Below are 14,467 nucleotides of genomic sequence, written 5' to 3'. Positions count from 1 at the left end.
AAAAAGGCCCTTTGGCCCAACTAGTCCATGCCAACCAGGTTTCCAAAACTAAATTAGTCCCATTTGCTTGCAGTTTTGGAAGAGAGTTCCAAACCTCTCCCACCCTCTGTATGTGGAAGTGCTTCCTAATGTCTCTCCTGAACAGCTTGGCCCTCATTCTCAAACTATACCCTCTAGTTCTAGAATAATGGAAAAAGTTTTATTTTGTAATCTCCCCTGTCTCTTCCTGTTAATTCCTTGATGAGATTATACCTTAACCTTCTAGGTTTTAGGGAAAGTAGTCCTACTTTGCACAGTCTCTCCTCATAATCTTAACCACTGAAGTCCATGTATCATCCCTATGAACGTATGTTGTTCTTCCTCCAAGGCCAATATATCCTTATCTACACTAGTCCCACTTCCCAGCACTTAAAGTCATAGAGTCATCGAGATACACAGCACGGAAACAGACCCTTTGGTCCAACACTTCCATGCTGACCAGGTATCCTCATTCTATTTGCCAGCATTTGGCCCATATCCCTCTAAACTCTTTCTATTTACCTGCCCATCCATATGCCTTTTAAATGTTGTCATTGTACCGGCGTCCACCACTTCCTCCAGCAGTTCATTCTGTAAACGTACTACTCTCTGTGTGAAAAGGTTCCCCCATAAGTCCCTTTTATATCTTTCCCCTCTCACACTGAAGCTATGCCCTCTAGTTCTGGACTCCCCATCCCAGGGAAAAGAACTCGCATATTTAACCTATCCAACATTTTGTAAACCTCTGTAAAGTCACCCCTCAGCATCCAATGCTTCAGGGAAAACAGCTCCAGCCTATTTAGCCTCTCCTTATAGCTCAAACCCTCCAGCCTTGGTAGCATCCTTGTGCATCTTTTCTGCACCCTTTCCATCTTAATAATATCCTTTCTCGAGCAGGGTGAGCAGAATTGTATGCAATATTCCAGAAGTGGCCTCAACACTGTCCTGTACAGCTGCAACATGACCTCCCAACTCCTATACTCGATGTCCTGATCAGTGAAGGGAAGTGAACCAAATGCCTTCTTCACTACCCTGTCTACCTGTGACATCACTTTCAAGGAGGTAGGTGAGAAAAGCCACTTATTTGACAGCAACACCAGGACTTGCACATTGATTTCTATATGTACATGTTCTGTTAGATATTTAAAGCCTGCGCTGTATTGTTCCCTGTAAGGGTGGCATGGTGGCATGGTGGCTGGCACTGCTACCTCACAGTGCTAGAGACCTGCGTTCGATTCCAGCCTCAGGCGACTGTGTGGAGTTTGCACATTCTCCCCATGTCTGCATGGGTTTCCTCCTACAGTCCAAAGATGTGCAGGTTAGGGTGGATTGGCCATGCTAAATTGTCCCATAGTGCCCAGGGATGTACAGGTTAGGGCAGATTGGCCATGCTAAATTGTAACATAGTGTGCAGGGATGTGCAGATTAGAGTGGATTGGCCATGCTAAATTGTCCCATAGTGCCCAGGAATGTGCAGGTTAGGGTGGATTGGTCGTGCTAAGTTGTCCCATAGTGCCCAGGGATGTGCAGGTTAGGGTGGATTGGTCATGCTAAATTGTCCCATAGTGCGCAGGGATGTGCAGGTTAGGGCGGATTGGCCATGCTAAATTGTTTCATAGTTTCCAGGGATGTGTAGGTTAGAGTGGATTGGCCATGCTAAATTGTCCCATAGTGCCCAGGAATGTGCAGGTTAGGGTGGATTGGTCGTGCTAAGTTGTCCCATAGTGCCCAGGGATGTGCAGGTTAGGGTGGATTGGTCATGCTAAATTGTCCCATAGTGCCCAGGAATGTGCAGGTTAGGGTGGATTGGTCGTGCTAAGTTGTCCCATAGTGCCCAGGGATGTGTAGGTTAGGGTGGATTGGTCATGCTAAGTTGTCCCATAGTGCCCAGGGATGTGCAGGTTAGGGTGGATTGGCCGTGCTAAATTGTCCCATAGTGCCCAGGGATGTGTAGGTTAGGGTGGATTGGCTGTGCTAAATTGTCCCATAGTGCGCAGGGATGTGCAGGTTAGGGCGGATTGGCCGTGCTAAATTGTCCCATAGGGTCCAGGAATGTGCAGGTTAGGGTGGATTGGCCATGCTAAATTGTCCCATAGTGCCCAGGGATGTGCAGGTTAGGGTGGATTGGCTGCACTAATTTGTCCCATATTGCCCAGGAATGTGCAGGTTAGGGTGGATTGGCCATGCTAAATTGTCCCATAGTGTGCAGGGATGTGCAGATTAGGGTGGATTGTCCATGCTAAATTGTCCCATAGTGCCCAGGGATGTGCAGGTTAGGGCGGATTGGCAGTGCTAAGTTGTCCCATAGTGCCCAGGGATGTGCAGGTTAGGGTGGATTGGCCGTGCTAAATTGACCCATCGTATACAGGTGTGCGGGTTAAGTGGGTTGGCCATGGGGATGGGGTAGGTTTGAGAGAGATGCTCTGTGGAGGATTGGTGTGAACTCGATGGGCTGAATGGCCTGTTTCCACACTGTGGAGAATCTATCATGTTAAAAAATAAAATTCCAACCCATTACAATTTGAGATACCCTATTGTCTAGAAAGATTGACCATTGTCTTCCAAAAGGAGAATTGAGTAAGCACATGACTAGGACAGAGTCCGTGTGGAGAATGAAGGAGTGGGGACTGATTCGATAGTTCTTCCAGACAGCCAACATGGATAGAGCCTGGTTAAATAGCCTCTATCAGTGAGATGCTAATTCCTCCTTTAGCAAGAGGAAGCACTGATCGGGCGGAAACAGGGGGTGGAAAGAGCAAATATGTAGTTAAAAAGAGAGAGGCCACATCAAAGTTGAAATGCAAAATCTGTTGTAAATGGGATAGCTTTGATCTGTGTATAATCTTTGATGTTTGATGCTGAAATATATGCAATAGGAAGATGCGAATGGAGATAAGACACTCGCAATATTTATAACCTTCCTCTGCACCATCTAATGTCACACTTTTAAAGAACCATTTGTCACGAAGTTGGTTTGAGTAGGCGTCTCTGAATTGTACTGCAAGCCAGTGCCTAATGTATAATTTCACAGATTTACTTGCCTTTGGTGCAGCGTAACCCTTGACTTTTGTCATTTATTACAGACTCAAAGGCTCCGATAATTCAGCAGCCACCTCCCTTCAAAGGAGTCATCTCTTGGGGAAAGCTTAAAGGACCAAATGTGAGGACTTTCATTTATGTAGTGCCTTTTTGCTGTCTCACAATGGTCTCTGCTTTCATGGTCACTGCTGTACTGCAGCCAATTTTAACGCAACAGAATAAACCAACGTTGATCTTTTAGCCTCGTTATGCAGACAGGCCGACGAGGGGAGAGGCCATTTTGGATTTGGTGCTCGGCAATGAGCCAGGACAAGTGTCAGATCTCACAGTGGGAGAGCACTTTGGTGACAGTGATCACAACTGCCTTCCATTTAGCATAGTCTTGGAGAATGAAAGTAGCAGTTACCGAGGGAAGATATTTAATTGGGGAAAAGGAAATTATGTCGCTGTCAGACAGGAGTTGGGAAGTACAGAATGGGAGCAATTGTTCCACAGAAAGGACACAGCAGACATGTAGGGACGATTTAAGGAGCAGTTGTTGCGAGTGATGCACGAACTTGTTCCTCTGAGACAGGTAAGAAGGGGTAAGATTAAGGAGCCTTGGATGACGAGAACAGAACTTCTTGTCGAAAGGAAGAAGGCAGCTTACGTAAGGTGGAGGAAGCAAGGATCTAGCACAGCTTTAGAGGATTACAGGCTTGCTAGAAAGCAGCTCAGAAATGGGCTAAGGAGAGCCAGGAGGGGGCATGAAAAAGGCTTGGCAAGAAGGATTAGGGAGAACCCAAAGGCATTTTACTCATACGTGAGGAATAAGAGAATGATCAAGGAGAAGGTAGGGCCGATCAGGGATAGCGGAGGGAACTTGAGCGTGGAGTCTGAGCAGATAGGGGAAGCCCTAAATGTGTTTTTTGCTTCGGTTTTAACTAAGGAAAGGGAACTTGTTGTAAATGAAAACTTAGAGGAGCTGGGATACAGGCTTAACCAGATCAAGATTGATGAAGTTGATGTGCTAAAAATGTTTGAAAACATTAAGACTGATAAATCCCCAGGGCCAGACCAGATTTATCCTAGGCTGCTCCGGGAAGCTAAGCCGCTGGCGAGGATATTTGCCTCATCACTCCCCACAGGAGTCGTACCGGAGGATTGGAGGGAGGCCAATGTTGTTCCTCTTTTCAAGAAGGGTAATAGGGAAATCCCTGGCACTTACAGACCAGTCAGTCTTACGTCTGTGGTCAGCAAAAGTTTGGAAAGAATTCTGTGGGATAAGCTTTATGACTATTTGGCAAAGCATAATGTGAATAAAGGCAGTCAGCATTGCTTTGTGAGGGACAGGTCATGCCTCACAAATCTTATTGAGTTCTTTAATGAGGTTCTTTGAAGACAGGTTGATGATGATCGAGCCGTGGATGTGGTGTATATAGACTTCAGCAAGGCATTTGATAAGGTTCCCCATGGTAGGCTCATTCATAAAGTCAGGAAGCATGGGATACAGGGAGATTTGGCTATCTGGATTCAGAATTGGCTGGCTGACAGAAGGCAGAGAGTGGTTGTAGATGGGAAGTATTCTGCCTGGATGTCAGTGTTGAGTGGTGTCCCGCAGGGCTCTGTTCTTGGGCCTCTGCTCTTTGTAGTTTTTATAAGTGACTTGGATAAGAAGGTTGAGGGGTGGGTTAGTAAATTTGCAGATGACACAAAGATTGGAGGTGTCGTTGATAGTATAGAGGCTACTGTAGGCTGCAATGTGACATTGGCAGGTTGCAGAGCTGGGCTGAGAAATGGCAGATGGAGTTCAACCTGGATAAATGTGAAGTGATGCATTTTGGAAGGTCAAACTCAAATGCTGAATATAGGATTAAAGACAGGATTCTTAGCAGTGTGGAGGAACAGAGGGATCTGGGTGTGCAAGTACATAGAACCCTCAAAGTTGCCACCCAAGTGGATAGGGTTGTTAAGAAAGCATATGGTGTTTTGGCTTTCATTAACAGGGGGATCGAGTTTAAGAGCCGCAAGGTTTTGCTGCAGCTCTACAAGTCCCCAGTGAGACCACACTTGGAATATTGTGCCCAGCTCTGGTCGCCCTACTATAGGAAAGATACAGAGGCTTTGGAGAGGGTGCAAAGAAGGTATACCAGGATGCTGCCTGGACTAGAGGGCTTGCCTTATGAAGAAAGGTTGAATAAGCTCGGACTTTTCTCTCTGAAGAGAAGGAGGAAGAGAGGAGACCTGATCGAGGTGTACAAGATAAAGAGAGGAATAGATAGAGTCAATAGTCAGAAACTTTTCCCCAGGGCAGGATTGACCGGTACGAGAAGTCATAGTTTGAAGATATTAGGAGGAAGGAGATGTCAGAGGTAGGTTCTTTACGCAGAGAGTTGTGAATGCATGGAATGCGTTGCCAGCCGTGGTGGTGAAAGCAGAGTCACTGGGGACATTCAAGCGACTGCTGGACATGCACATGGACAGCAGTGAGTTGAAGAGTGCATAGGTTAAGTTACAATATTTTACGTTAGGATTAAATCTCAGCACAACATCATGGGCCAAAGGGCCTGTTCTGTGCTGTACTTTTCCATGTTCTATGTTCTACATTGTTCTATGTTTGCTAAAGGATAAATATAACTGGCAGGAGACGATGGGGATATGTTCTGGTGATAATCTCCAGAATATAAACGCCTCTCTCTTACCCTGAGAAGGGGGACAGCAATGTGATCTGACATAAAAACAAAACCACTGCCAATGCTGGAAATCTGAAACAAACTCACAGGACATTGGAGAAACTCAGGATCCAGTAGCATTTGCAGAGAGAGAGAGAGAGAGAAAAAAAATTAGCATGACTCTTGCTCAGACGTCTAATCCAGGGCTGAGCACTCCTGACAGTGTAGCACTCCTTCAGGCACCTATGATCCACCTGTAGGGACAATTTACTGCAGATGCTGGAATCTGTACTGAAAACAACAAATGCTGGAGATCACAGTGGGCCAGGCAGCATCCATGGAGAGAGAGCAAGCTAACGTTTTGATGATGCAGAGCTTGATTAGATTAGATTAGATTAGATTAGACCCCCTACAGTGCGGAAGCAGGCCCTTCAGCCCAACAAGTCCACACCAATTCTCTGAAGAGTAACCCACCCAAACCCATTTCCCTCTGACTAATGCATCTAACATTATGGGCAGTTTACCATGGCCAATTCACCTGACCTGCACATCTTTGGACTGTGGGAGGAAACCGGAGAAAACCCACGCAGACACGGGGAGAATGTGCAACCTCCACACAGACAGTTGCCTAAGGCTGGAATCGAACCCGGGTCCCTGGCGCTGTGAGGTAGCAGTACTAACTACTGAACCACTGTGCCGCCCCTCTGATGAAGAGTCACTAGACTTGAACCATTAGCTTGCTCTCTCTCTCTCCGTGGATGCTGTCTGATCTGCTGTGATCTCTCGTATTTGTCGTTTTCACCTATTACTTCCTGCTACCCACTGTGCTCAGGAAAGTCTGTGAGAGAGTATTTGCAACAGGAAGGCAGGTTGATCGGTGCTGATGAAGGGTTAATACTTGAAATGTTGATTTCGCCACCTCCTGATACTGCCTGGCTTGTTGTGTTCTCCCAGCCTCCTGTTTGTCTACTTTGTTCTAGTGCAATTGATGGATGCCAATATTTACAGTGTGCAAGTAGCACCATCCACCTCCCTCTATCTCACTCTATTTATATTCTTCTGTTTCTTTATTCCTTCATTTGTTTGTCAAGCTTTCCCTGCAGTGTATCTTGCAGTTCAGTGACAGTGTCTCTGTCTCTGATCCAGGAGAGTACAGTGTGCCAATGTAAACTTCAGAAAGTTGAAAAAAATCAGTAACAGTTCTTTTGGGGATCGAATGTTTCCGGAGATGAAAGGGATAATGAGAAGCTGTTGTAAAGCAATGAACAGCAGCATGAGAATTAACCATCTCTGGGAAGAAACGCCATAAACAGGCTGGTTCCTGGGAGACAGGGGTTAAATACGATATGATAGGCAGGTACCTCATGACAAATGGACCATTTAGACTGTCCACCAAAACCGTGTCCTGAAGTTAAGGGCGTTAATTGCAGGAAAAACTGTTTCTTAAACAGACAGCTAACCTCAAATGTTACAAAGAACAAGGGAGCTTCTTCTGATAAAATAGGCAAGCTACAGACTTGAGGTCTCCGGAAGTGTCATCCATGTTAGGGATGAAAGAATCATCAAGAATGTCCCACACAGACTTAATTAGGGAGAGAACAGGCATCCAACAGCAGAACAATTCAATAGCAGAACTTTAGGGAACAACACTGCACAAGAAACAAACCCTGGACCCTTCCAGAGATGGACACTGTTGGTTGAAAAAAAAAACATTGAACGAATCGCGGATGCTGTAAATCCGAAATGAAAACAGAAGTTGCTGGAAAAGCTCAGCAGGTCTGGCAGCATCTGTGGAGAGAAATCAGAGTTAATGTTTTGGGTTCAGTGACCCTTCCTCAGAACAGATTGTGGTGGTGTTTGTGGGAGTAGACCCATCAGTTCTGAGGAAGGATCACTGAATCTGAAATGGTAACACAGTTGGTTAAAATCCTGGTGAGCTTCCACCATTAATTGGATAATAGTCAAGCCGAGTTGGGAGCTTTAACTTGCTCACTTGAGGGATCTTATCTTGGCTGCTACATGCAATAAAGTTAAATCATTGATTCAATAGAGTCATAGAGTTATACAGCACGGAAACAGACCCTTTTGGTCCAACCAGTCCATGCTGACCATAATCGCAAACTAAACTAATCCCACCTGCCTGCTCCTGCCCCATATCAAGAGAACATAGAACATTACATCACAGTACAGGCCCTTCAGCCCTCGATGTTGCGCCGACCTGTCATACCAATCTGAAGCCCATCTAACCTACATTATTCCATGTATGCCCATATGCTTGTCCAATGATGACTTAAATGTACTTAAAGTTGGTGAATCTACTACCGTTGCAGGCAAAGCATTCCATACCCTTACTACTCTCTGAGTAAAGAAAATACCTCTGACATCTGTCCTATATCTATCACCCCTCAATTTAAAGCTATGCCCCCTCATGCTCGCCGTCACCATACTTGGAAAAAGGCTCTCCCTGTCCACCCTATCTAACCCTCTGATTATCTTATATGTCTCTATTAAGTCACCTCTCAACCTTCTTCTCTCCAATGAAAACAGCCTCAAGTCCCTCAGCCTTTCCTTGTAAGACATTCCTTCCATACCAGGCAACATCCTAGTAAATCTCATCTGCACCCTTTCCAAAGCTTCCACATCCTTCTTATAATGCGGTGACCAGAACTGTACACCATACTCTAAGTGCGGCTGCACCAGAGTTTTGTACAGCTGTAGCATAACCTCATGGTTCCGGAACTCGATCCCTCTATTAATAAAAGCTAAAACACTGTATGCCTTCTTAACAATCCTGTCAACCTGGGTGGCAACTTTCAAGGATCTGCGTACATGGACACCGAGATCTCTGCACATCTACACTACCAAGAATCTTACTATCCACCCAGTACTTTGCATGTCTGCATTAAACTCCATTTTCCACCTCTCAGCCCAGTTCTGCAGCTTATCTATGTCTCTCTGTAACCTACAACATCCTTCGTCACTATCCACAACTCCACCGACCTTAGTGTCGTCTGCAAATTTACTAACCCACCCTTCTACACCCTCATCCAGGTCATTTATAAAAATGATGAACAGCAGTGGACCCAACACTGACCCTTGCGGTACACCACTGGTAACTGGACTCCAGGATGAACATTTCCAATCAGCCACCACCCTCGGTCTTCTTTCAGCAAGCCAATTACTGATCCAAACTGCTATATCTCCCACAATCCCATTCCTCTGCATTTTGTACAATAGCCTACTGTGGGGAACCTTATCGAATGCCTTGCTGAAATCCATATACACCACATCAACCGGTTTACTCTTATCTACCTGTTTGGTCACCTTCTCAAAGAACCCAATAAGGCACGACCTACCCTTCACAAAACCGTGCTGACTATCCCTAATCAAATTATTCTTTCCTAGATGATTATAAATCCTATCTCTGAGAACCTTTTCCAACAGTTGAAAATGTGTTGCTGGTTAAAGCACAGCAGGTTAGGCAGCATCCAAGGAACAGGAAATTCGACGTTTTGGGCCAGAGCCCTTCATCAGGAATGAGGAGAGTGTGCCAAGCAGGCTAAGATAAAAGGTAGGGAGGAGGGACTTGGGGGAGGGGCGATGGAGATGTGATAGGTGGAAGGAGGTCAAGGTGAGGGTGATAGGCCGGAGTGGGGTGGGGGCGGAGAGGTCAGGAAGAAGATTGCAGGTTAGGAGGGCGGTGCTGAGTTGAGGGAACCAACTGAGACAAGGTGGGGGGAGGGGAAATGAGGAAACTGGAGAAATCTGAGTTCATTCCTTGTGGTTGGAGGGTTCCCAGGCGGAAGATGAGGCGCTCCTCCTCCAGCCGTCGTGTTGTTATGTTCTGCCGATGGAGGAGTCCAAGGACCTGCATGTCCTCGGTGGAGTGGGAGGGAGAGTTAAAGTGTTGAGCCACGGGGTGGTTGGGTTGGTTGGTCCGGGCGTCCCAGAGGTGCTCTCTGAAGCGTTCCGCAAGTAAGCGGCCCGTCTCCCCAATATAGAGGAGGCCACATTGGGTGCAGCGGATGCAATAGATGATGTGTGTGGAGGTGCAGGTGAACTTGTGGCGGATATGGAAGGATCTTTTCCAACACTTTACCAACAACTGAAGTAAGGTTCACTGGTCTATAATTACCAGGGTTGTCTCTACTCCCCTTTTTGAACAGGGGAACCACATTTGCTATCCTCCAGTCTTCTGGCACTATTCCTGTAGACAATGACGATTTAAAGATCAATGCCAAAGGCTTGGCAATCTCCTCCCTGGCTTCCCAGAGGATCCTAGGATAAATCCCATCTGGCCCAGAGGGCTTATCTATTTTCACACTCTGCAGGATTTCTAATACCTCTTCCTTGTGAACCTCTATCCTACCTAGTCTAGTAGCCTGTATCTCAGTATTCTCCTTGACAACATTGTCATTTTCTAGAGTGAATACTGTTGAAAAATATTCATTTAGTGCTTCCCCTATCTCCTCTGACTCCACACATAACTTCCCACTACTGTCCTTGATTGGCCCTAATCTTACTCTCGTCATTCTTTTATTCCTTAAATACCTATAAAAAGCCTTAGGGTTTACCCTGATCCTATCCACCAACAACTTCTCATGTCTCCTCCGGCTTTTCTGAGCTCTCTCTTTAGGTCTTTCCTGGCTACCTTGTAATCCTCAAGCACCCTACCTGAGCTTTCACATCTCATCCTAACATAAGCCTTCTTCTTCCTCTTGACCAGAGATTCCACTTCCTTCGTGAACCATGGCTCCCGCGCTCTACAGCTTCCTCCCTGCCTGACAGGTGCATACTTATCTAGGACACACAGGAACTTTTCCTTGAATAAGCTCCACATTTCTACTGTGCCCATCCCTTGCAGTTTTCTTCCCCATCCAATGCTTCCTAAATCTTGCCTAATCCCATCGTAATTGCCATTCCCCCAGCTGTAGCTCTTGCCCAGTGGTATACACCTATCCCTTTCTATCACTAAAGTAAACATAACTGAATTGTGATCGCTATCACCAAAGTGCTCACCTACTTCCAAGTCTAACACCTGGCCGGGCTCATTACCCAGTACCAAATCTAATGTGGCTTCGCCCCTTGTTGGCCTGTCTACATATCTGACCAGCTCTCCTGCATATACCGGACAAAAACTGACCCATTTATAGTCCTCGTACTATATATTTGGAAAGTTATAGTCCCCCATGACAACTACCCTGTTTCTCTCACTCCTATCGAGAATCATCTTTGCTATCCTTTCCTCTACATCTCTGGAACTATTCAGAGGCCTATCGAAAACTCCCAACAAGGTGACCTCTCCTTTCCTGTTTCTAACCTCAGTCCATACTACCTCAGTTGACGAGTCCCCAAACATCCTTTCTGCAACTGTAATACTGTCCTTAACCAACAATGCCACGCCTCCCCCTCTTTTACCATCTTCTCTGTTCTTACTGAAACATCTAAATCCAGGAACCTGCAACAACCATTCCTGTCCCTGCTCTATCCATGTCTCTGAAATGGCCACAACATCGAAGTCCCAGGTACCAACTCATGCTGCAAGTTCACCCACCTTATTCCAGATGGTCCTAGCGTTGAAGTAGACACACTTCAAACCAACTTCTTGCTTGCCAGTGCCATCTTGCGTCCCTGAAACTTGATTTCGGACCTCCCTACTCTCAACCTTTTCTATACTCGAACTATAATTTTGGTTCCCATCTCCCAGCTGGATTAGTTTAAACCCACTCCAATGGCCTTAGTGAATTTCCCCCCCAGGATATTGGTACCCCTCTGTTCAGATGAAGACCATCTTGCTTGTAGAGGTCCCACCGACCCCAGAAAGAGCCCCAATATCCAAGAATCCCAAACCCTCCCTCCTGCACCATTTCTCTAAACCTTTCCTGTTTATGTAATTATCCAAATGTCTTTTAAATATTATAATTATACTTGCATTCATCACTTCCTCCAGACGTTCATTCCACACATGAGCCACTTTCTGTGTAAAAAAATTGCCCCCATGTCATTTTAAAATCTTTCTCCTCTCACCTTAAAACTATGCCCCCTAGTCTTGTAATCCCCCATCCTATTCACCTAATCGCAGCCCCTCATAATTTTATAAATCTTGAACCCCTGAGCTCCTGTGAAATAAATCCCAGCCCATCCAGCCTCTCCTTATAACTGAAATCCTCCATTTCTGGCAAAATCCTGGTAAATGTCTTCTGAATCCTTTCCAAGTTAATATCCTTCCTATTGCAGAGGGACAAGAACAGGACACAGTATTCCAGAAGAGGCCTCACCAACATTCTACACAACCTTTCCTGCACCCTTTCCAATTTCATAATATCCTTCCTACAGAAGGGAGATCGGAACTGAATGCTGTATTACAAAAGTAGCCTTACCAATGTCTTGTACATGATAACCCAACTCATATACCCAATGCTCTAAACAATGAAGAGAAGTGTGCCAAATGCCTTCTTCACTACCCTGTCTACCTATGTACCTAGGAACTACGTACCCAGACTCTCTGTTTGACAACACTCCCCCAGGTCCTACCATTAAGTGTATGATCCTGCTCTGGTTTGACTTACCAAAATGCAACACCTCGCATTTATCTAAATTCAAGTTCATCTGCCTCCCCTTGGCCCTGCGTTCAGTTCTGGTCTCCCTTCTTTAGGAAGGATATTGTGAAATTGGAAAGGTTACAGGCAAGATTTACAAGGATGTTTCCAGGACTGGAGGGTTTGAGTTATAAGGCAAAGCTGGATAAATTGGGACTTTTTAAAAAAAATCTGGAGTGTAGGTTTGGAAAATACCAAGGGGCATGTATATGGTGAATAGGAAAGGTTTCTCCCCGGGGTAGGTGGGGTTCAAAATGAGAGGCAAAGGTTTAAGGTGAGAAGGGAAAGATTCAAGAGGGACACGAGGGGCAACATTTTCATGCAGAGGGTGGTGGTCATTGGCCCAGCTGATCGAGAGCCTGTCCTATCATTGCATTAATTAAAGACTGGGTTTATAAAGTTAGCTTCCATGCAACTGTTATTGAAGAAGCCTTTCTAAATTAGTAACTAGTGGATTTAGGTTTGCTCACTGAGCTGGAAGGTTCATTTTCAGACGTTTTGTCACCATACGAGGTAACATCTCAGGACGAAGCACTGCTGATGATTCCTGCTTTCTATTTACATGTATGGGTTTCTTTGGATTAGCGCTGTCATAGAGTCATAGAGTCACAGAGATGTACAGCATGGAAACAGACCCTTTGGTCCAACCCGTCCATGCAGAGCAGATATCCCAACCCAATTAGTCCCACCTGCCAGCACCCGGCCCATATCCCTCCAAACCCTTCCTGTTCAAATCCCCATCCAAATGCCTCTTAAATGTTGCAATTGTACCAGCCTCCACCACTTCCTCTGGCAGCTCATTCCATACACGTACCACCCTATGTGTGACAAAGTTGCCCCGTAGGTCTCTTTTATATCTTTCCCCTCTCACCCTAAACCCATGCCCTCTAGTTCTAGACTCCCTGACCCCAGGGGAAAGACTTTGCCTACTTATCCTATCCATGCCCCTCATGATTTTGTAAACCTCTATAAGGTCACCTCTCAGTCTCCGATGCTCCAGGGAAAACAGTCCCAGCCTGTTCATCCCCTCTTTATAGCTCAAATCCTCCAACCCTGGCAACATCCTTGTAAATCTTTTCTGAACACTTTCAAATTCCACAACACCTGTACAGGGCCCTGGTGAGACCACACCTGGTGTATTGTGTGCAGTTCTAGTCTCCAAATTTGAGGAAAGACATTCTGGCTATTGAGGGAGTGCAGCATAGGTTCACGAGGTCAATTCCTGAAATGGCGGGACTACCTTACGCTGAAAGACTGGAGCGACTGGGCTTGTATACCCTTGAGTTTAGAAGACTGAGAGGGGATCTGATTGAGACATATAAGATTATTAAAGGATTGGACACTCTGGAGGCAGGAAACATGTTTCCACTGATGGGTGAGTGCCGAACCAGAGGACACAGCTTAAAAATACGGGTAGACCATTTAGGACAGAGATGAGGAGAAACTTCTTCACCCAGAGAGTGGTGGTTGTGTGGAATGCTCTGCCCCAGAGGGCAGTGGAGGCCCAATCTCTGGATTCATTTAAGAAAGAGTTGGATAGAGCTCTGAAGGATAGTGGAATCAAGGGTTATGGAGATAAGGCAGGAACAGGATACTGATTAAGGATGATCAGCCATGATCATATTGAATGGTGGTACAGGCTCGAAGGGCAGAATGGCCTACTCCTGCACTTATTGTCTATTGTCTGTAATATCTTTCTGATAGGAAGGAGACCAAAATTGCACACAATATTCCAACTGTGGTCTAACCAATGTCCTGTACAGCCACAACATGACCTCCCAACTCCTGTACTCAATACTCTGACCAATAAAGGAAAGCATACCAAACGCCTTCTTCACTATCCTATCTACCTGTGACTTCAATTTCAAGGAGCTATGAACCTGCATTCCAAGGTCTCTTTGTTCAGCAACACTCCCTAGGACCTTACCATTAAGTGTATACATCCTGCTAAGATTTGCTTTCCCAAAATGTAGCACCTCGCATTTATCTGAATTAAACTCCATCTGCCACTTCTCAGCCCATTGGCCCATCTAGTCTAGATCCTGTTGTAATCTGAGGTAACCCTCTTTGCTGTCCACTACACCTCCAATTTTGGTGTCATCTGCAAACTTACCAACTGTACCTCTTATGCTCACATCCAAATCATTTATGTAAATGACA

General features: G+C 45.6%; 1 protein-coding gene across 2 annotated transcripts in view; it reads left to right on the top strand.

Annotated features, from left to right (window-relative positions):
- Nucleotides 1-1,009: 1,009 nt before the first annotated feature.
- LOC132835259 (histidine N-acetyltransferase-like) overlaps nucleotides 1,010-14,467 on the top strand; it is an 85,479-nt gene continuing 72,021 nt past the window's right edge. For both annotated transcript variants that reach the window (XM_060854652.1, XM_060854647.1), the window contains exons 1-2: nucleotides 1,010-1,080; nucleotides 3,102-3,178. In XM_060854652.1, coding sequence (XP_060710635.1) covers nucleotides 3,177-3,178 — 2 coding nt within the window. In that variant the 5' untranslated portion in view covers nucleotides 1,010-1,080; nucleotides 3,102-3,176. The remainder of the gene's footprint in view (nucleotides 1,081-3,101; nucleotides 3,179-14,467) is intronic.

This window comes from Hemiscyllium ocellatum, chromosome 44 (assembly GCF_020745735.1).
Source record: "Hemiscyllium ocellatum isolate sHemOce1 chromosome 44, sHemOce1.pat.X.cur, whole genome shotgun sequence".
Lineage (NCBI taxonomy): Eukaryota > Metazoa > Chordata > Chondrichthyes > Orectolobiformes > Hemiscylliidae > Hemiscyllium > Hemiscyllium ocellatum.
This window is presented reverse-complemented; position numbering and strand designations above follow the sequence as displayed.